The sequence below is a fragment of the Tetrahymena thermophila genome (genome assembly GCF_000189635.1).
Source record: "Tetrahymena thermophila SB210 genomic scaffold scf_8254548, whole genome shotgun sequence".
In the NCBI taxonomy this organism is placed as follows: Eukaryota; Ciliophora; class Oligohymenophorea; order Hymenostomatida; family Tetrahymenidae; genus Tetrahymena; species Tetrahymena thermophila.
This window is the reverse complement of record NW_002476319.1, coordinates 419,200-440,453: the sequence shown is the minus strand read 5'-3', so window position 1 is coordinate 440,453 and position 21,254 is coordinate 419,200. Positions and strand designations below refer to the sequence as shown.

Below are 21,254 nucleotides of genomic sequence, written 5' to 3'. Positions count from 1 at the left end.
GAAATTTTAATTTATTTTTCTTGCTTCAATAATAAATTAGTTTATATATTTTTATTAATGATTTAATGAATGTTATAAAATAGATTTATCTAAATAGTTAGCATTTCATTTTTTTTTAATTAATTAAAATAAATCAATATCCTAATTAAATTATTAAATATTTAATACACTTAAACTTATCAAAAAATCTTATTGTCTTTAAATTAAAAATATGGATTCTAATAATTCTAGTAATTAACGCTAGCTATAAGAGAAGATAGAATAAAAAAGTGATGCATCATAGTTAAAAAAGGGATTTTCTTTTAAACCAAGTAGAATTAAAGAACAAGAAGACAAGATAAAATAAGAAGAAGAAAGAAAAAGAATTGAAAAAGAGAAGAAATTATTATAAAAATAATAGGAGGAAGAAAGGAAGAAATAATTAGAGCTAGAAAAGTAGAAATAACCTATTTACTTTTAGTCTTATTAAGTTAAAAGAAGAGCTGCTGATTTCTTCTCTTCTAGTTCTTCTGATTCTTCATCAAATTCAAGATCATCGTCTATTGATCATGAAAAAAATAAAGTAAAAAAATAATAAAAAGCGTCATCATCTACAGAAAGGAAGTCTAAAAACTAAGATAAAAAAAAGGAGAAAAAGGTTAAAAAAAAAGACTCAGACCATGAGGAATCTCCATCAATTAAAAATTAAAAGAAAGAAAGAAAATACAGTGATGTAACTAACATTTATAATTTGATATGTGATTCTTTTAAATAATGTAATTAGTGTCTACATGTTCTGCTTACAATAAATGTAATTAAATAAAAAAAAGGATGAAATGAAAGAAAGCAAGAAGAAGAAAAAATAGAAAGATAAGAAGAAAAAAGATAAATAAGAGAAGAAGAAAAAGAAGAGAGAAAAAGAGCTTAAAAATTAAATTATGAACACTATAAATAATGAAGAGCTTGACCTGTTTTATGATTTGAAGAATTAAGAAATCTAAAGAGCTCCAGAAGCTAGCTAGAAATTTTTATATAAGCATGTTTTCAACAGAAATTGCTTGCCAGTATCTATAATAAGCTTTGGAGATAAGACAATACCAAAATACATGAATTATGGCATGAGTGGAGATGTACCAAAATTCAAATTTGTTAATTAGTAAATTAATTACTAATTGAGTTAGAATATTATTTAAATATTTTTAAAAATAAAGCCCTATGATTGTAGGATTTATGAGAGATTAAGAATCAATTGGATTGTTTGATGATTTAAACTAAGATTTAGGCATTAAAACTAAATATTCTAGACTTAACTAAGAGAAAAGTAATCAAAAGAATAATGTAAGATATTTCGAAAGAAGGTTTTGGGAAAAAAATGAAGATTTAGAATCGTCAGATTTTTAAATTCAAAAAAGAGTAAAACAAAATGAAAGAGAAAATGCTTTAATAGGAAGTGAAGATTTTGTGAGTTTTAATGAAGATAAAAATATATTGAATAAATTAAGTATAACATTCAGAAGTGAGTAATAAATGATAACTCAAAGTGGTTAAAATTCTTTAAACAATTTAAACAACCTAAGTATTAAGGATTACTCAGACTTGAAAGATCTTAAAATAGATGTAGAAGATCTCACATCAGAAGAGATTAAACTCTTCTAATAAAATAAAGAATTTAACCAGAAAATAAAGGATAACCCAAACGACCCATATCTCTGGATTGATTATATTAAGCTCTAAGATCAGGGTATCAAATATTCTTCAGACTAGTTTAGCATATCTTCTGTATTAATTTTATTATAAATTTTTTAACTTCAGACATTGCCATAATAATTCATTAAATTATTTTAAATTTTAATTTGTTTTATTTAAAAATATTAAATATTTGCAGCTAAAAAAATTTTTTTTATTAAATAGATACAGCAAAAAAAGATAGGAATAATAGAAAAAGCTCTTCAAAATGAATAACTAAGTAATAACATCATTCTTATTTTGTATCACATGAGAATTTTACAAGATTCGAATTAAGGAGATGATTTTTATAAAGTTATGAATGAGAAGTGGATGGAATATATTCAAAAAAATATCTATAACATGCTTTTATGGAATAATTTTTTGGATTACAGATACTCAAATTTAATGAAATTCTCAGTAATATCATATTAATATTTTAGTAATTTTTATTAAAAAAATTCAATCATTCATTAAAATAGGCTACATATTTTAGAGAGTCCACTGCATAGCTTTTAGCTTAGTTAAGCAAGTTAATCTAGTAAAGCAAGTCAGTATCAGAAATTATTACATTAAGGAAGATAATTTTACTTATCATCAGAAAAATTAGTTTTATTGAAGAGCAGGTAAAGAGATTTCTTTTAATCTTATCATAAAATAAAAAAAATTTTTCACATAAATTTCTCAATTATTTAATATGTTTTTTATGTCTTGCTAATTTTAGAATAAACTAAAAATTATTTGTTTATTCAATGTTTAAATATTTTTTTAATTAATTTATTTTAGATGGGATTTAAGGAAAGGAGTTTTGGTATTCTTTAAGCTTTAATCGAACTCAATGTTTTCTGCCCTAATCATATTAGGAGATGTTTAGATCATTAGAAAAGGTTATAAGAGTTTAAGAATTATTGGGAAGACTATTATTGTTGCAAAACAGGAGAGATTATTGGTGGAGGATGGGAAAAGCAGTAATTAAAATTTTATTTAAAAATAACCAATTTAATTTAATTTTTTAATAGAGAAGATATTCAGAAATTGACAAAAGAATAAAAGGAGCTATAGTTAAATAAATCTTTCATAGGAAAATACAACGATCATAAGGAAGTGTTGCTAGAAATGGATGAAGAAAATTGGATTTATGTGGAGTAATAATTTAGTGAAGCAGTTTGGAGACCAGCCAATCCTCACTACGATAAAGACTTGATAAAATATAACTCAGATACTATTGTTTTTTCTGAGGATGTTTAACAATTTTTAATAGTGCTTAACGATCCTGAGTCTTAAATTACTCTAATTAATATCATTTTTGAAAATCTTGGACTGCCTCCAGTTAATGATAATATTTTTTTGAGTACAGAAAACAAGGCATTTTCTACATTTTACTTTGATAAATCTAAAAACTTACTTTTCTAAATGAATTAAAGGATTTAAAATTAAAGCTGTAAGATTAATTTTGGCTCAGATTATAAACAATACTGCGGACTAGATAGGTTGGATTTCTTAAATAAATTCTTTAGTTTTTCCGATGAGAGTTTTATTACAGGAGGTACATAATCTAGGAAAAACAAAATAATAGCATAATTAGAATATGTGAGAAGACTACTTTACGAGCTTTATAAAAAGCTAGAAAGAGAGAGTATACTTATTTATATAATGTGGATAGAAGGTATTTTCTTTATTAGGAAATCAATTTCCTAGAATGAGCCAATAATGACTGAAAAATAAGCTAGAATAAATATAAAAAATCTTCTTAAAAATAACGAAAAAACAATAAGTTTATGGTTTATTTATGCAGAAATTCTATTCGAAAAATCAATATAAAACTTAAATTAAACAGAAGAAGAGTAAAGAAAAATTTACAAAGAAATTGATGATATTTTTAATAAAGTTCTCAAAGCAAGCGAAAGTAAAGAAAAAGATAGACTTTCAGTACTTTATTTTTGGAGTTCTTTTTACTTAAGATTAGTTGGAAAAGTAGACATCTCATTTATACATTCAAATTTGCTCATAATTTTACAAAAATTGAAAGCTTTTACTAACATAAAAAACCTTATACTTTAACTTCACAATTAAATGAGAGAGTAAATAGCCAGAGAAAAGCAAAAGCTAAAACCTGAGCTTATTCCAATAATAAAAACAAAATCCTAGAAAGTATTCCCTCTTTCTAAAAAGTCAATTTATGCTTATTTTTTGCTACTTGCACATAGTATTGGAGATACCGAGTTTACAGATAGAGAAATAGTAAATTACTAGTAGTACTTTGATTTAATTGAAGAGACTAATAATGAAAAAATAAAAATATGGGATGATGAAGAATTGTATTCTAGATTATAGAGGAAATTCTAAAATGAGATGCAGCTGCTCTTATTAAATGTGCTTCGAATCTAAAAATTAACGAAATTTTCATCTTAAGAAAATAATTTGTTAACAAACTTTGATTAAAGTAGAAGGTTGTAAGAAATTAAAAATTAACAAACTGAATTATATCAAAATATCATCAATAAATACCCATTCTTTAGCGTTGCCATAGTCGAGTTGGTCTAATTCAATATGAATGAGACAACTAGGATAGATAGATTAGTAACTTTAAAGCAAATTTTGAAATAAAATAACTTTTTCTATTCCACTTGGATGCTTATCATTTTTAATGAGATAGCCTCTGCAGCATAGGCAGAAGAAACGGAAATTATATTATCTAAGCTTAGGTATTACTTTTATGAGGCCTAAAAAGATTACTAATTACTTGATAAACAAATAGCTCTTCTTGATAAATTCAGAAATTAATAGATAGGAATTGATTCAACAACAGATTATTTTAATTAGATTCAATTTTAATCACTGTTTAATACATTCACTCTATATTTTGAACCATAAAAATTAGCAAATAGATCTCTATAATCCTTACAGCAAGCTCCTTTCTCTAAAGTAAATTTTTAAAAATATAAACAATAAATATATTAAATTTTAATTACATAACAAAAAGGAAGCATATTTATATAGGCTGATGGGCTCTCAAGGTGATTAAAGACAAAAAATTAGAGAAGTTATCGTCGAAAAAGAAATTAGAATCGTATACAACGAAATTATTTGAGAAAATTGTTATTTATATTGTCGTACTTACATGTTAAATTTAGTTAGTATAAAACTTTTTTTGAAAAATTTGTTAATTAGTTTAATAAATAAATTATACTTTATTTTTTTATCTATTAAAATATATTAAAAAAATAAATAAAGGAATTTAAATAGCTATATTTAATAATTATTGAATAAAAGAATATTTAGATCAAATATTTTATTGTGAGGCAATTCCTATACATTGATACTATTATTTGTTTACTCATAATTATGTCTGAAAAAAAAAATTTGCATTTTAAATTAATAATTTTGAATTAATTTATTTTAAAAAAGTTATTTTAATTTAAATTGAAACAAACATATTTACTTGGTGTAAATTGATTTTTGAATAAGATTGATACATTTGAAACATGTGAAAAACTTAAAACATAAATATTTATTCAAAATTGCTATTTTGAGTTATTTGATATATGGTTGGTTAAATTTGGTAAATTATTATGAATTATTATTTATTAAAATTAAAAGTTTAATAATTATTTTTTTTTATTAATTTTAAATTTTAGTAAAATTTTTATGCTGTTTTTTTTAAATATTTTAATTTGCTTTTGGGAGTATATTAAATAAATATTCACTATAATTAGAAATCTATTTCATCTATTTTTTAGTCACATTCTTCATCCTCTTAAAATGCTTTGGTAATTATGTCTTTATCTTGTAGAGCTTGTAGATAACCTTTTAAAAACATTTCATCAGCCCAGTATTCACTCCAAACCCAATAATCTAAAGGAAAAGAGACATCGCTATTTTCTGTTAGATCAATTATTGATAAATTTTTAATATTTTCTCTGGTATACCTAAGAGCTTTAGGCATTACATTTAAAAATACTTTTTTTGAGTCTTTATATCTGTATGGAATAGGTTTTGTAAATCCTCCATCTAAGACTTTTTATCCATTAAATTTTTTATAAAATCCAAATCTGGTTATTATTGGCAATGTGCAACTTGCTTCTACTGAGTGGGAAAAATGAAGCTAATCTGTAAATTAGTGTACAATATTTTCCTTTAAACTTAGAATTCCTTCTATTGATGTATAATAGACATGATACCTTTCATTTAGAGAAGGTAAATTAAGCTTTTGATGATCCTCCCAAAAGTCCATAGCCATTTAAAAGATGAGTTATCCATTTGAAATTAATCCAAGATATTTGCGATTTTCCTTTTAAAATAGTTTCCTTATCTAATTTTAGTAACTTTATTTTAAGTCCACATCAGAATATAATGCCATCAGAGTAAAAGCAGCCACAGCAGTTCCTAAATTAAAAAAAATATAAATGGATGAAATTTATTCATTGTAATATCAAATTAATTTAAAGACAAATTATAAAAAAGCTTTTAAAAATTATTCTTTTCTATTGGTAAACTCTCTAGATGGTAAATTTCTTGAATAAGAAATATAACGTTTAAGTATTTTTATATTTAACCATCAATTAAAAGAAATATTAGATTATTACCTGCAGAAACACCTCCAAAACAATACTCTTTAAGCTTGTCTTTTCCAACAATTTCCATAATTCCATGAGTATATCCCATTTAAAAACCTACGGCACCTGCACCACCGCTAAAAAGTAGCTCTTTTCTACCCTTTCCATTCGTTTAATTTTAATTTTAAGCATAATCTACCATTATATTTAATTTTATGTAAATATGTGAATGAGTGTATTTATTTACTTTCTTTGTATTTAGTTTTAAATTGAAAAATTAACTCCTAAATTAACTAATAAAATTTCTAAAATATGTTTTTAAATATATCTATTAAACAGTTTGTAGAGTTAAAAATAGCATTTAAAAATGATTATATTAAATGACGAAATAAAGACTTTTCACTCTAAAAACTAAAGAAAATTTACCATTTTATGCCGTCATTTACTTCTATCAAATACATAAAGACATTTATGAAATTAACCAAAATCTTAAGATTTACCTCTTAGAACTAAATAATTACAATATTATGAGAATATTAAATAATATTTAGATATAGTAGAAGTTTTTATTTATCAAAAAAATAAAATAAGAAAAAAGGGAAGTAGAAAATTCTACAATAAATTAAGTTTCTAAAATTTTAGATATTTCAATTGATAATAAATAATAATAATAAAATTATTTGAAACTAACTTTTTGTCAAAAAAATTATAATAATTTTTTAAATATTTATTGAAATAGTTTTTATATTCAAAACAAATAAATAAATAAATAAATAAATAAATAAACAAATAAATAAATAAAATTTTAGTTGAATATTTTAAATTACCTAAAAAAAATAAAATAATAAATTTTTCTTTTAAGATATATTTTGCTTTAAATTAAATTAATAAAAAAAATATTTAGAAAAAGCTTTTATAAATCTACTCTATCTAGATACAACTCTAATCAATTATTCTTATCAATTTTTATTAAAACAAAAATAAATCTTACATCCACTCAAATAAAAGAAATATTTCTAAATATTTTAAAGAAAAATTTTAATAATTACATTTAGTTAAAACTAAAAAGATAATTTTTTTTTAAAGTAGCTTAATTGATAGATTTTGAATCTATTTAGCTAAGAAGAAGTTGGATTGAATTTTGATTCATAATACAATTTAACCATCTTATTTTTTCAAACATAGCTAGATTGTTTATATTGATCTTTCTTAATTCATACTAAAAGATTTAAAGCAGGAGATATCTTATTGAAAAAAAAACAAAAATGATTAATGATTATTTGAATTAAGATATTACTATTAAAAAAAATCTTAAAATCAAGTATTAATGTTTTGATACAAAATAAGAAAATAATGATTAAGCTTCATAAAAAGTAGCTCAAAATACACAAATTTAAGATTTAGGTGAAGAAAAAAGGCTTTCAAATACTTTGAATTCTACTTTTATAAATAATGGTTTAGATTCATTTGATCAAGAAGGATAAGCACAACTTGCAATACCTACTGATATTGCTAATTATTAATAAATGAATTAATAAGACTCTGTTTAAGTTATTAAACAAGGAGATCTAAGCTATGAGCTTAGAATTTGGGAGAGAGATGTTATTAAGAAGGATTTAGCTAGTACTTTAGATTTAAAATATAAAAATTAAGTAGATTTAATTTTGGATAAGTTATTATAAAAATAATATTACTTGGGGAAGTTTATAGCAAAAGGTGGCTAAGGTGTAATATACGAGGGAAGTAAATTAGAAATAAATAGAAGATATAGAGATTTAGTTTTTAAGATTTACTTTGAAGCTAATAAAAATGAAATAGATGAGGAAATAAGCATTATGAAATTATTTTAAAAAAATATAAATGTTGTAGAATTAGTTGATTATATTGAAATTTAATAAGATATTTAAGTTTTAATTTTAGAAAAATGTTAGTTCAGTCTAAAAAATGAGCTTGAGCAGCTTGAAAAAATGATGATAGAGTTTAATAAAAAAAAATTATATCAAATGATTTTTGATTTATTTGACGGGTTAATCTAATTTAGAATGTATAATATTTTGCATTTAGATATCAAACCTGATAATATACTTTTATCTTCTTCTGGAAATTATTTATTCACTGACTTTGGAATTTCTTCTATTAAAAAAAGTGATGATGCTCAAATCAAGATTAAAGGATTTACTAAAAGGTTTGCTCCTAAGGAATAACTTGATCTTGACTCTAGAATTAATTTCAAAGCAGATGTTTATTCTCTCGGATTAACTTTAAAATAAATCATTTAAGTTTATAAAACAGTCAACCCTGAAGATAAGTTTGTTGAATCTTTTTAAGAGATTGTCGATAATAAAATGATTTAAAATTTACAATCTGATAGGCAAAATTGCTTATAACTGCATTAGTAATTTTTTAAATTATTTCTTGAATCAGATTTTGTTGAATTTGCTCAGTTATATCACAAAAAAATACAACAAATTTTTGAACTAATTCCATTTGATAGTAAAAAAGATATTCCATATTTCTAGGAGTCACTATTATATTATAATTAATTAAATTTAGAATTAATAAATTACTTGAATTAAAAGAAATGCTACATTAATTCTCAAATTTACCTTCAAGAAAAGGCTTAAGCTCTCAATAACGTTGGCTTATGCTACCAAGATGTCGCATAATTCTAAAAAGCGATGATTTATTTAAAGGATTCTTTAAAGATAAAAAAATAATTGACTTAAGCAAACCATGATAAAATTTCAATTGCAAGTACTCTCAGTAATATTGGTCTTTGCTATAAAGATTTAGGATAATATACAAAAGCCTTAAAATATATTGAAAAATACTATGAAGTATCTAAAGAATTTTTAAAAGGGGATAATATTATTTTAGCTAAATCACTGAATAATTTAGGCTTGTGCTATTTAGCAACAGGTAATAGCTAAAAAGCTTTAAGTAAATTATTAGAGTCTTTAAATATTTTTCAGAATATTTTTAAAGGGACTAACTCTTAAGTAGCAAGCTCTTTAAATAATATTGGAACGTGTTATAAAGAGTTAGGAGATTTTTAAAATGCTTAAATTTATCTAGAGAAATCATTAAAAATGTTTAGACAGATCTTTTAAGATACCAACCCTGATGTTGCAACATCCCTTAACAATATTGGCTTACTATATAAAGATATAGGTAATTACTAAATGGCTATAAAATACCTTTAAGAGTCTTATGAATTAAAAAAAATGATCTTTTCACCTAACCATCCAGAAATATCAGTTTGTTTAAACAATTTAGGAACTTGCTATTAAAATATTTTTGAAAAATAGAAATCTTATAAATGTTTTAAAGAGTCATATAGAATCATTACTAGCAATTTTGACGGAAATCATCCTTTGATTGCTACATCTCTTAACAATTTAGGAATGTATTTTAAGAATATGGGTAATTATTAGCTTTCTTTAAAGTATCTTTTAGATTCTTTACAAATGAGAAAGTAAATTTATTAAGAAAATAATTAAGATATTGCAAGTTCTTTAAATAATGTTGGCCTTTGCTACCTAAATATTGGCAATAATAAATAGGCATTAAAATATTAATTTGAATCACTCGTTATGAGAAGAAAGCTGTTTCATCAAAACCACCCTGATACTGCCAGTTCTCTCTATAATATTGGTTATTGTTTCTAAATTATTGGTGAAAATTAGAAATCTCTGAAATATTTCTAAAAGTCTCTAATTATGAGAAAGCTTCTCTTTGGAAAAAACCATCCAGCAGTCGCTAGCTCACTAAATAGCTTGGGTTTATTTTATTTAAGATAAGGTGATCTTTAAAACTCATTCAAATATTTATAAAAATCTTTGAAAATTTACAGAAAAATTTATAATGAAAATCATCCAGATTTGTCAAATGTTCTAAATAATATTGGAATTTACTTTAAAATCAAAGGTGATTACTAAAGTGCATTAAAATATTTGAATGAATCAATTAATATGTTAAAATAAATTTTCAACAATAGCCATCCTAACATATCAAATGTATATAATAATATTGGAATATGCTATTTCGAACTTGGAGACTATTAAATTGCCTAAGAAATGTTTCAATTATCTTATAAAATAAAACAATTAAATTTACAAGATAGTGATCTAGATCCTACTGTAGCCAATTACTTTAATAACATAGGTGTTTGCTAATTAAATCTTGGAAATTTCGAATTGGCAATAGATCAATTATAAAAGTCTCTTAAAATTTAGAAGATTTTATCTTTAAAAAATGATATCAATATTTCAAATACACTTAACAATATTGGACTCTCATTTTAAAATATTGGGAATTATGAAAAAGCCTTAGTTTACTTCTTAGAATCTCTTGAAATGAAAAAATAAATTTACAAAAAGCCTCACATTGAAATAGTTAACAATTTAAACAATATTGGTTTATGTTACAAAGATCTTCACAATAAGAAAATGGCTTTAAAATATTTTTTGAAAAGTAAAGAAATTTGTAAAAAATATTTCTAAAATGAAAAAAATCTTTATAGTGCTATATGTCTAAATAATTTAGGTTTATATTATAAAGATTAAGGAGATAAAAGTGCAATTAAATACTTTGAAGAAGCCTTAGAATAGTTCATTTCTATATTCAAGGGAAAAAATCACCCAATGATTGCTAATTGTATGAATAATATTGGGATGGTTTATCATGATTTAGATGACAACCAAAAAGCATAGGACTATTTGCAATAATCTATAAAAATTTACAAACTAAGTTTAGTTGGAAATTAAATAGATATTTCTATTTCACTAAGAAATTATGGACTGCACTTTTAAAAAAATGAAAATAAAATAAAAGCTTTAAGGTATTTACTTGAATCGTATGAAATACTAAGAAATATTTTTAAAGATAAAAATCACCCATTGATAGCAAGTTAACTTAATGATTTGGGAATGTGTTATTTAGATTTAGAAGATTATTAAAAAGCAGAGAAATATTTGCTTGAATCAATTAATATTAGTAAAAAATTATTTAAATAAAATAATCCATCATTGATTAAATATCTTTAAAATATTGGTGTATATTATAACATTATGGGTAATTATTAGTTAGCACTTACCTATCTCCAAGAATCAAATGAAATGGCAAAAGAGTTTTATAACGAAATACACCCTATTCTAGCTGATTCATATAATCAATTGGGCATATGCTTTAGAGATCTTGGTGACATCCAATCAGCCTTAGAGAAATTTTAGGAATCTCTATAAATTAGATAAAAAATATATCATAAGGATAATTCTTTGATTGCAGACTCTCTAAATTTTATTGGATAATGCTATTGTGATCTTAATGATGAGTAAAATTCTATAATATTTTTACAAAAATCTCTTGAGATAAGGAAAATAATTTATAAAGATAATCACCCTGATATTGCTAGCTCTCTTAATAATTTAGGCCTTTGCTATGCTGATATGGGTAAAGATGAAAAGGCTTTAAAATACCTCTAAGAATCACTGAAAATGAGAAGGAAAATATTTAAAGGCAATCATGAAAAAATTGCTAATTCACTTAATTATATTGGTCTAAGCTATTAGAATATGGATGAGCATGAAAAAGCACTTTAATATTTTGAAGAATCGCTTTAGATGAAAAGGAAAATCCCAAATAAAAATCCAGTGTAAATATCAGAAATACTAGATAATATAGGAACTTGCTTTTTAAGTTTAGAAGACTATGAAAATGCAATAATGAACTTTTAAGAATCTATTGAGTTAAGAAAAAAGTTAAACAAAGATTATAATAAAGAAATTGGTAGTTGCTTTAATAATATTGGTATTTGTTATTAAAATTAAGGTGAATACTAAATAGCCATCAAAAATTTTGAAGATTCACTATAATATTTTAATAAGACAACAAATGATATTTAATCTGAATATATTTCAGATTGTCTAAATAATATAGGTTTGTGCTATTAAGATCTTGGTAATTTTCAAAAGGCTCTAGATTTTCATTTAAAATCACTTTAAATGTCAAAATAAATTAACAATGAAAGCTAGGAAGATATAATTGTCTACCTAAGTAATATTGGATTATGCTATGTGGAACTTGCTGATTATGAAAATGCTCTAAATTATCTAGAACAGGCTCTTCTATTGTAAAAATAAAACTTGGAAGAAGATGATCCAGAAATAGCAGAAACTCTAAAAAATATAGGTTATTGCTTTGAAAATAAAAGAGAATATGAACAAGCACTAAATTATTATTAGCAGACTTTAGCATTGCAAAAAAAAATATTTGGAGAAAATCACTTGGATGTTGCTTCTACATTAAATAATATTGGAATTATATACAAAGAGATGAATAATAATAAATAAGCTTTAGACTATTTTTAAAAATCACTAAAAGTAAGAAGATAGCTATTAAAAAAAAATCATAAAGATATTGCAGCTTCATTAAACAATATTGGAATGTCCTATAAAGATGATGGTGATTATTAGTAGGCATTAAAGTTTCTTTTAGATTCATTGGAAATGAGGTAAAAAGTTTTTTAAGGAAATAACAGTGAGATTGCTACTTCTCTTAATAACATCGGAATGTGTTACAAAGACATTAGAGATTAAAGTAATTCATAAAAATACTTGTAAGAATCTTTAGAAATGAGGAAAAAGCTTTATTCAGGAAATCACTCTGATATAGCAATTTCTCTTAATAATTTAGGACAATGTTTTTTAGAATTTGGAGAAAGTAGAATTGCTTTAAGATATTTCTAAGATTCCCTTGAAATGAAAAAATAAATCTTCAAAAATAATCACCCATCAGTTGCAAAATCTCTTAATTGTTTAGGACTGTGCTATTAAAGTCTTAATGATTATGAATAAGCCCTGAAGTTTTTGCTAGATTCTTTGAGAATGAAGGAATAAATTTATAAAAATGACCATCCAGAAATTTAAGAATCTCTGAAAAATATAATAGCATTATATAATTGCCTAGGAGATAGTGTAAATTCTTAAAAGTATTAAAAGCTACTTGAAACAAAAAAATGATTTAATAAAATTCAACATTCTTTCAAGCAATTAATTGTTATCCATACCCTAAAATTTCTATCATTTTATTTTAGATTATTTAGAGTTTTATAAAAATTATACTGTAATTCAATCAATTTTGTAAAATTTATAAATAATTTTTAATCTAAAATATATTATTTTTATAAATGTTTTTAAATGTGATTTAATTTCATACAGGCCAATTTTAATTTATGAATTAGTTAATTTAAATCTTAGAATATCTCAATTTTTAAAAGCTAAAATTATTTTTATTTTATAATAAAATTTTAGAAAATTTCTTTAATAAAAAATTTGAGCTAGCATCTTTTTATAAGAAAGTAATAATTTATTTTTTTTTTTATTAATATTAATTATTTTTTTTTATTAAGTTAACTTTCTGATAATAAAACTTTAAAAAAATTATTATTTAATAAAATTTATGAACGAATGAATACCAAAAAAATATAAATCGTTTTTAATGTATTTTTAAATACATAAAAACCGAAATTTAAAATTCAACAAAACAAATATTCAATTAAGCCCTATTTTATTAAACAACTTTTTAATTTTAACAGAAACGAGCTTATTATGTAATTACATAAAAATTTTAAATTAATCAATAAAAAATTTCAATAGAAAAACAATCTAATATTGGACAAAGAATTGAAATTAATTATTTTATATTTTTATTTTGCAAAACGTACAATTTAATATTTATATATTTATACAGAGAGAAAGATATTTTAATATTTGAGAAATAGAATTTATAAATAGTTTAATTTGTTAAGAAGGATTTTGATATTTTAAATTTAGTAATTGTTTGTTGTTTTGTACCTCAAATTAATTAATTAATAATTGATTTGTGGAGGTTATATATTCAATTAAAAGAGGTCACTATTGTTCGTTAATTTTAAAAGCTTATTTAATTGCATCAACATCATTTAGAGCTGCCAAGTAACCTTTTAAGTACATTTCGTCACTCCAATATTCACTCCAAAGCCAGTAATCACGAGGGAATAGTACATCGCTTTTAGATGTTATATTCAAAATGCTGATATTTTTAGGCATTTTTTGTATTAGATTGCAGAAATCAGGAAGAACGTTTAAGAATACTTTCTCGCTGTCTTCATCAATGTATGGGATAGGGCGTGTGAATCCCCCGTCTACAACTCTATTTCCTCTAAATTTACGGCATGGTCCAAAAGTAGTAATCAAAGGAAGAGCACAACTTGCGGAAACAGCTTCACCAAAATCCTCTCTACTTAGAAATTCGTTAACTATAAGAGGCTTAATAGAAAATATGCCTTATAAATGAGTCATACATAAATGAAAATTATCCTTAAGAGAAGGTAAATTAGGATTGTTAATTACTAAATCCCAATACATATAAGCCAAGTCTCTAACAGTATCACAACTAGTGAATAATCCAAAATATTTTTTATTGCTTTTCTCAAACATTTTACGAGCATATTTATAATAAGAATCTTTCATGGAGTGTTCTTAGTCGTAGACAGCTAAAAGGAAGTATCCGGCAACAGCACTTCCTGCAGAAACTCCTCCTACTCTATATTCTTTCAATTTTTCCTTTCCAACAATTTCAATTAAACCTTAGCAGTAGCCCATTTAATAGCCTACAGCACCAGCTCCTCCACTAAAGAGAAGTTCTTTTTTACGAGGTTACTGATCTTAGCCAATGTTAATTTATTATTAATCAATAGTTTCCATGGTGGTTTTGTGTATATTTATAAAATTTTCAAAGTAGATATATTAGTAAATATATATATATGATCTTATATTTTAGAATTAGTAATTTACTTTTTTTATTAAAATTAATTTAACTAATAAATAAATATCAACTAATCTTTTCGGAATTTACTTCTATCTTAAAGCATATAAATGACGCCAAATGTTTTTTAAGAAATTTGGTTTATATTAATAAATTTTATGTAAATAGCGTCATAAATGATCTCTATTTAATTTAGCATAGAAGTAGACTGATTTTGCATCTTAAGAAATTAGTTTTTTTCACTATTAAAAGGTTTATAATTAATTTAAAGGTACTTTTTGTGTTAATTTTAATTTAGCTTTGCTTTTAAATGTAAATAAGGTGAGTACTAACAAATTAAGAAATAGAAATTCATAATAATTTCTATTTTATTCTTAAAACTAAATAAATTCAATTTCAAAGAAATGAATGAATATATAATATATTTTTAGTTCTGCAATTATAAAAGTATTATCTATGAATGTTAGCTAGCTATATAAATTAGATAAATACCGTAATAAATATATTTAAACAAATATAAAAGAATTATTTAGTTATTAAGAAGAGGAGATTAATAATGAAAGGATCAAGCATTACTCAAAAAAGAAATTCAAAGAATTTTAGTTCTTTTTCATATTTTTATAAAGATAATTAAGAGTTAACTTTATATTTAAAACCAAAATTTAAAAGTTGAGTAATTATTTTGTAAAATAACCACTTAATATTATCTATTTTATAAATTTTTTATTTCTTTCTTTCTTTTTTGTTTATTTATTAAGTAATTGAGAAAACTAATTCAATACTCTATTCATAAGAAAATCAAATTTATCAATAAATTAATAAATAAATGCAAGAGCTCTATTTTATTTCTTATGAATGAATGAGAAAATCATGAAGACAAACTTATTAGTTTTTTAGTATATTAAAAAAATTCATTTAGATATATTATGATAGACACATTAATAAACTAATTTTTATTTATTATCTTAAATTTTGTTTAGCAATCCAAACTCCTTTTTTAGAATAATTAAAAATCTAATTTAATTACTATTTTTCATTTATTGTTTCTTAGAAATTTAAAATAAAAAAACGATTTAATATTTAAAATTTTTAAGTTTTTTTAAATGTTTAATCATGTCTTGAATCTACATTTTGCAGATTTGATAATTCTATGAAATGTTAGAAATATTTCTAAGCGCTTTTTAAATTTTTAGTGTATCTATTTTTTTTAATTGTGATTATGATGATTTGAACTATTTTGAAAAAATATGAATTTTATTGTTAGCTTTAACTAAAAATAATTTTTTTAGATTTATTTGCTGAACAAAAGATTTAAAATATATTCTAAACATAAATATTGAAAAAGCTACATCAAGAAAAAACTATCTTCTTCTCAAAATAACTAACTCATTGAGGAATTTTTAATGACTTTTAATGATTGATTGATAGATGGATCGGATCAATGAATGAATGAATAAGTGAATGGCTTAATTCTTAAGGAAGAAAGTAAAATGAAGAAAAAATCAAATAGTTATTTACATTAAATTTGGAATGAATGAATTAGATAAGATAAAATAGATGGGGGCAGAGAAACAGAGATGAAGTTGATGATTTAAATTAATAAATGGGAAGAAATTTTAATTAAAAAATAAGCAAAAAAAGATTAGTCAGCAAATAAAAATGTTACCCCAATCAATAAAGCGATTGGTGGCATTACTGTTAGCTATGGGTAGGAAGAAGAGAGAGTGTGAAGGAAGGAAGGAGATGATTTGTCATAGAAAAAAAACAAACCTATTTAATACTCAAGTTGTGATAGACGGCGGAAGATAAATTATGTCTGAATAATAATTTGTAATATCAATAAAATTGAAATGCAAAAAAATGCTTTCGCATTAAAATTATTATAAATAACATGAGCTCATTCTACATACATTGTTTATTTTATAGTAGATTTAATTATTGAAATACACTTTTAAGTATTAGGCATGATATTTCATTTTAAAACCAAACAATATGATATATGTATATATATTTATATATAATATCATTCAGTGTTATATGTCAATGATTACTTGCTTGGAATCAATGACAAACTATACCCAAAAGATTAATACAATTTAAAGTAAATTTTGAGGCGAATTTATATGCCGCTTGCTTTTAAGTGGGAGAGATGATTGAATTAACTGCGTGCAAGAAGAAGGTAGGGAAGGAGGGAGGAGAGAAAGAAGGGAAGTTTGTTTTATTAGATTTAAAATTTGCTTGATATGGGATAAGATTAATTAATTAATTTGGGAAATGAATGAAATAATTAGAATTATCTATTTACTATTAGGGTTGGGGAGGGAAATTAATTAAATTAACAGAGGATGATGGATTATAAAAAATAACAAAAGTAATGCCAGAAGGAAGGTACTATCAAAAAATATAATTTTAATTAGTATAAAGGTACTGTTTAAAAAGAAGTAGGAACCGCGTAACTAAATTATTAATTAATTTAATAATTGCATTCAAATTAAGAGGACATTCATTTACCAATTAAAGAAGGTCAAAAAGGTTTAATTAATAAAAAAGGTGTCACAGGGTCCAACGGAGCAAGAAAATTTATAAATAATAATTAGGGAGAAAAATACATCTTTAAAAAAAAAAAAGATAAATAAATTAATTTTGATAAAAATGTCTTGCTCTGCACGTTCCTCAATCCAATAAAATATGGAAGATTCCTAAATAAATAGCTGTAAATACTTGATTCTTTTATTCTACTAGCATAAATACTTCAATAATAAATACTCGAATATCACATATCATTCAATAAAGGCCAGCTTTTTTGGCAACTTATTTCCAACAAAATTCAATCAAATATGAAATTAATTTTTTAAATTTGAAATGACTTAAATAAATAAATAAATTGCTTTGTTTATTCAGATTCAAATTAAAATGCCACTCATTCCTCCCTTCCTATTAGCTTTTTATAATTTCATCATCATCATCTAAAAATATGTTAACTTAAAAATTAACTAACTAAATAGCTTACTTATTTACTAACTAAATAACTGCTTAATCATTCTTTATAATATAAAATTTTTACTATTACAAATTATTTTTGAAATTTCCATTTTGAAACAAAATGCCCATTAAACCTTTTAATTCCCCCCTCCTTTCTTGATTTATTTGAATAAATTACTGACTCAAGCATTTTTAAATATAATCATCATAAATACCTCAATTTTACACATTTTTAAAAGGGTTTTCTATTTTATTTGCACACCCAATATAGAAATTTATTTTAAATCCTATTAACGCAATTAAGTTGTTTGTTTGGCATTTATCTTGAGCAGTTTTTCATTTACTGCTTCTCATAAATAATCTAATTATTCTTATTCTTTTTTCCTTTCCATTCAAAAGAAAGTTCATCCCAATAATCAATCATTCATTTATTTCACCCAGTAATATTTCTAAATCACTCCCCATCATAACTCAATCATACGCGTATCATCTGTATTATAGAGACTTAAACATTTTTCTTCATAAGTCTATGCAAATGAGAAGAAAATAGCATACAATATCTTAATGAAGATATTATTTTGTCTCAGCATACAGTGAGTATTAAATTGATAATTTTATAATGAGAGCATACATATTTGATGCATACAACAAACTATAGTTTTATTTTTTATCAAAATTGATCAGGAAGATAAATAAACACTGCTAATCATTAGAGAATTCGAATTCCATTTTATAGATTAAATTTAATTTGAATGATTAAAAGACTTATTCATTCATTTTTATTTATTATTTACTTACCTTCTTTTTTAATTAATAAAAGTTGCTAAAAAGTACACTTTCGAAGAGTAAAATCAAATTCACACTTCTGAAACTTGCTCATCTAACAATTCACCTAATGACTCTTGCTCTTCACGTAGAGATTAAGCTAAAAGCGTATTTAATATTGAAGATTATCTTGTGAGTACTAATAAAAATCAATCCTCTAAGGATGATTTCTCATCTGCTCTTGCCGCAACAATTGCTTCAGAATCAAATGCTACTTTAGAGTAACTAAGTTTCTCTTAATTCCCACTTACCGCTTCTAGCTCTATCTTTTACAACTCATTTTATGAGTAAAATAGTCTTGCAAACCTTCCTTTGACACCTGCTACTAAAAGATCTTCTCTTAAAAAGCCTCTTGCTCGTAAATCTGTATTTCTTGAAGACCAATTTTGCGAAAAAATTGAAAAAAAAGTTAAAGGGAATGATGTCTAAGACTCTCAGCCTATCCATGAAGTTGTAGAATTCTGCACAAACGACGGATCAAAGACATTTAAATTTAATTGTTTCCCTGAACGTTTACTGAGCATCCCCGCAGAATTTTAAGATAAAAATATTAATCATGTAAATAAATATATAAATTTTTAAATTCTCCATATCTTAAAATAGACCTTGCGCAAACTTCTATATAATGCGCATAGATGTTTGATGCCTTTAAGATATCAATTTAACACTTAATTTATGCTTAAAATGTACTCCATCTACCATTTTTATTCTCAAATATTTTTAGTTGAGTACTTAAATTTTATAAATCCCGCCAAACTGATCTGTAAGAATTTAACAAGCAGAAAAAAAAAGATTTATTATAAATCATATTCAAAACATAAAATAAAAAAAATAAATGAGGCATGAACAAAAATATTAAATTGGCAATAAGTTTCCTTTCATTTGTTTTTGAGGCTTGAGCTTAAAATTCACCAATAAATAATAGAAGAGAAAAAGCAATTAATTCTTCCACTCTATATAATTTATTATTTTTGAGAAGCTTCTATTACTATGATGCAAAAATCTTTACAAAGGCATATTTACTTATAATTTTTTTATTTTATAAAGAATTCTGACAATGACGCTGAATCTAGTGATGAAACTATATAAAGCGCCTGTCGTTATAACTTGCGCAAATTAAAGCTTGAATTAATGGAATTAAGTACCACTTTTAGATACTCTCACTATCATGTTGATTTTGACAAAGTTTCATCTTAATACATAGAAAAAAAATAAAAGAAAGAATAAGAAATTCAATCAGGAGACACCTCATAGCCTGAAATAATGACGTAGTAACAGTTCATCTAATGTTAATAGGACGAGTAAAAATAATAAAGTGAAAATACAGTCTTATAATAAAATAATGAAAACTCATAAAGCCTATTAATTCAATAGTGAGTGAAACCAATGACTATTATCCTTACTTTTATAATTAATTGCTTTGATAAAATGAGCTGATATCTTTCTATTTATCTATCTATCTTTCATTCTTTCTTAAAATAAATAAATAAATTATGTACAGGCTAAATCAAATCTACTTTAACATTACTAACAATAAAATAAAAACTAATAACTTTCCTTATTCATCTTCTTCATTATTCTCAATGATGCTTGATTTAGATTCCTTATCTTGAAATAAATTAATAATATGCATGCACTTAAGCTATTCTAATAGTATTAAAATCAATAACAATCAAAACATAAATGAACATATCTAACCGTAGTATTTTATAAGTCAAAGAGTTGATATATTTAAAAAAATAATGATTTCATCACCTTGTGACATAAAAACATTCTAAACCACTTCTAATTAAAATTATTTATTGCGAACATTAACAACCAAATAAAATATTAATAATGCCCTTACTCTTCTTTTCATTTATATATTATTTATTACTGATAATTCAGTATAAATTAAATATCTTTAATTTTTGACTTCAAAAAACTAATTCTTAATAAATCAAATGTATGAATTGCCACCTGCTTGCCTTTTTATTTATTAGCTCTCTTTAAATTAAAAATTTTGAAGCTAATATTAATAGAGAAGCAATACTCCAGCAATACGCAGAGCTCCCAGAAAATAATAAAAAATAATTTTCTAATCTAAAAAGCTATCTATAATGTGATAAGACGAAATGAATGAATAAATAAATGAACGAATCCTTTAAATTAGTTAATAATTAAACAAGATTTGAAAGAATAGATCAATAAAAGAGAAGAGTTTGATAATTTTTGGACTGTACAAATTTAACAATTCAATCAACCAATTAGCATTAATAACAAACAATAAAATTATGATTAACCAAACAAAGCTAATATTGAATAAAATAATAATAAAACTAGAATATTTATCCATGTATTTTATGTTTATACTTTTACTCCTTATCTTAATTTCCTTACTAT

General features: G+C 23.5%; 7 protein-coding genes across 7 annotated transcripts; 5 read left to right on the top strand and 2 right to left on the bottom strand. All coding sequences in view use genetic code 6, as the record gives it.

Annotated features, from left to right (window-relative positions):
• Window positions 1–211: 211 nt before the first annotated feature.
• On the top strand, window positions 212–4,795 carry TTHERM_00317090 (NRDE-2 (necessary for RNA interference) protein; the record flags this gene model as incomplete). Its single annotated transcript, XM_001021390.2, has 8 exons — window positions 212–712; window positions 810–1,135; window positions 1,191–1,758; window positions 1,891–2,124; window positions 2,187–2,330; window positions 2,491–2,672; window positions 2,724–4,629; window positions 4,688–4,795. 8 exons carry the CDS (start codon window positions 212–214, stop codon window positions 4,793–4,795), a joined length of 3,969 nt encoding a protein of 1,322 aa, XP_001021390.2.
• Window positions 4,796–5,407: 612 nt separating this feature from the next.
• On the bottom strand, window positions 5,408–6,621 carry TTHERM_00317080 (patatin-like phospholipase family protein; the record flags this gene model as incomplete). The annotated part of the gene is made up of 2 exons (XM_001021389.2): window positions 5,408–6,090; window positions 6,291–6,621. The coding sequence occupies 2 exons, from the start codon at window positions 6,619–6,621 to the stop codon at window positions 5,408–5,410; spliced, it is 1,014 nt and encodes a 337-aa protein (XP_001021389.2).
• Window positions 6,622–7,525: 904 nt separating this feature from the next.
• On the top strand, window positions 7,526–13,279 carry TTHERM_00317070 (tetratricopeptide repeat protein; the record flags this gene model as incomplete). The annotated part of the gene is made up of 1 exon (XM_001021388.2): window positions 7,526–13,279. One exon carries the CDS (start codon window positions 7,526–7,528, stop codon window positions 13,277–13,279), a length of 5,754 nt encoding a protein of 1,917 aa, XP_001021388.2.
• An 891-nt stretch (window positions 13,280–14,170) lies between these two features.
• On the bottom strand, window positions 14,171–15,004 carry TTHERM_00317060 (patatin family phospholipase; the record flags this gene model as incomplete). The annotated part of the gene is made up of 1 exon (XM_001021387.3): window positions 14,171–15,004. The coding sequence occupies one exon, from the start codon at window positions 15,002–15,004 to the stop codon at window positions 14,171–14,173; it is 834 nt and encodes a 277-aa protein (XP_001021387.1).
• Window positions 15,005–16,724: 1,720 nt separating this feature from the next.
• TTHERM_000317059 (hypothetical protein) lies at window positions 16,725–17,033 on the top strand (the record flags this gene model as incomplete). The annotated part of the gene is made up of 1 exon (XM_012798938.1): window positions 16,725–17,033. One exon carries the CDS (start codon window positions 16,725–16,727, stop codon window positions 17,031–17,033), a length of 309 nt encoding a protein of 102 aa, XP_012654392.1.
• Window positions 17,034–17,717: 684 nt separating this feature from the next.
• On the top strand, window positions 17,718–20,249 carry TTHERM_00317040 (hypothetical protein; the record flags this gene model as incomplete). Its single annotated transcript, XM_001021385.2, has 3 exons — window positions 17,718–17,778; window positions 18,868–19,430; window positions 19,920–20,249. The coding sequence occupies 3 exons, from the start codon at window positions 17,718–17,720 to the stop codon at window positions 20,247–20,249; spliced, it is 954 nt and encodes a 317-aa protein (XP_001021385.2).
• A 254-nt stretch (window positions 20,250–20,503) lies between these two features.
• Window positions 20,504–20,878, top strand: TTHERM_000317039 (hypothetical protein; the record flags this gene model as incomplete). Its single annotated transcript, XM_012798937.1, has 1 exon — window positions 20,504–20,878. The coding sequence occupies one exon, from the start codon at window positions 20,504–20,506 to the stop codon at window positions 20,876–20,878; it is 375 nt and encodes a 124-aa protein (XP_012654391.1).
• Between the last annotated feature and the right edge of the window lie 376 nt (window positions 20,879–21,254).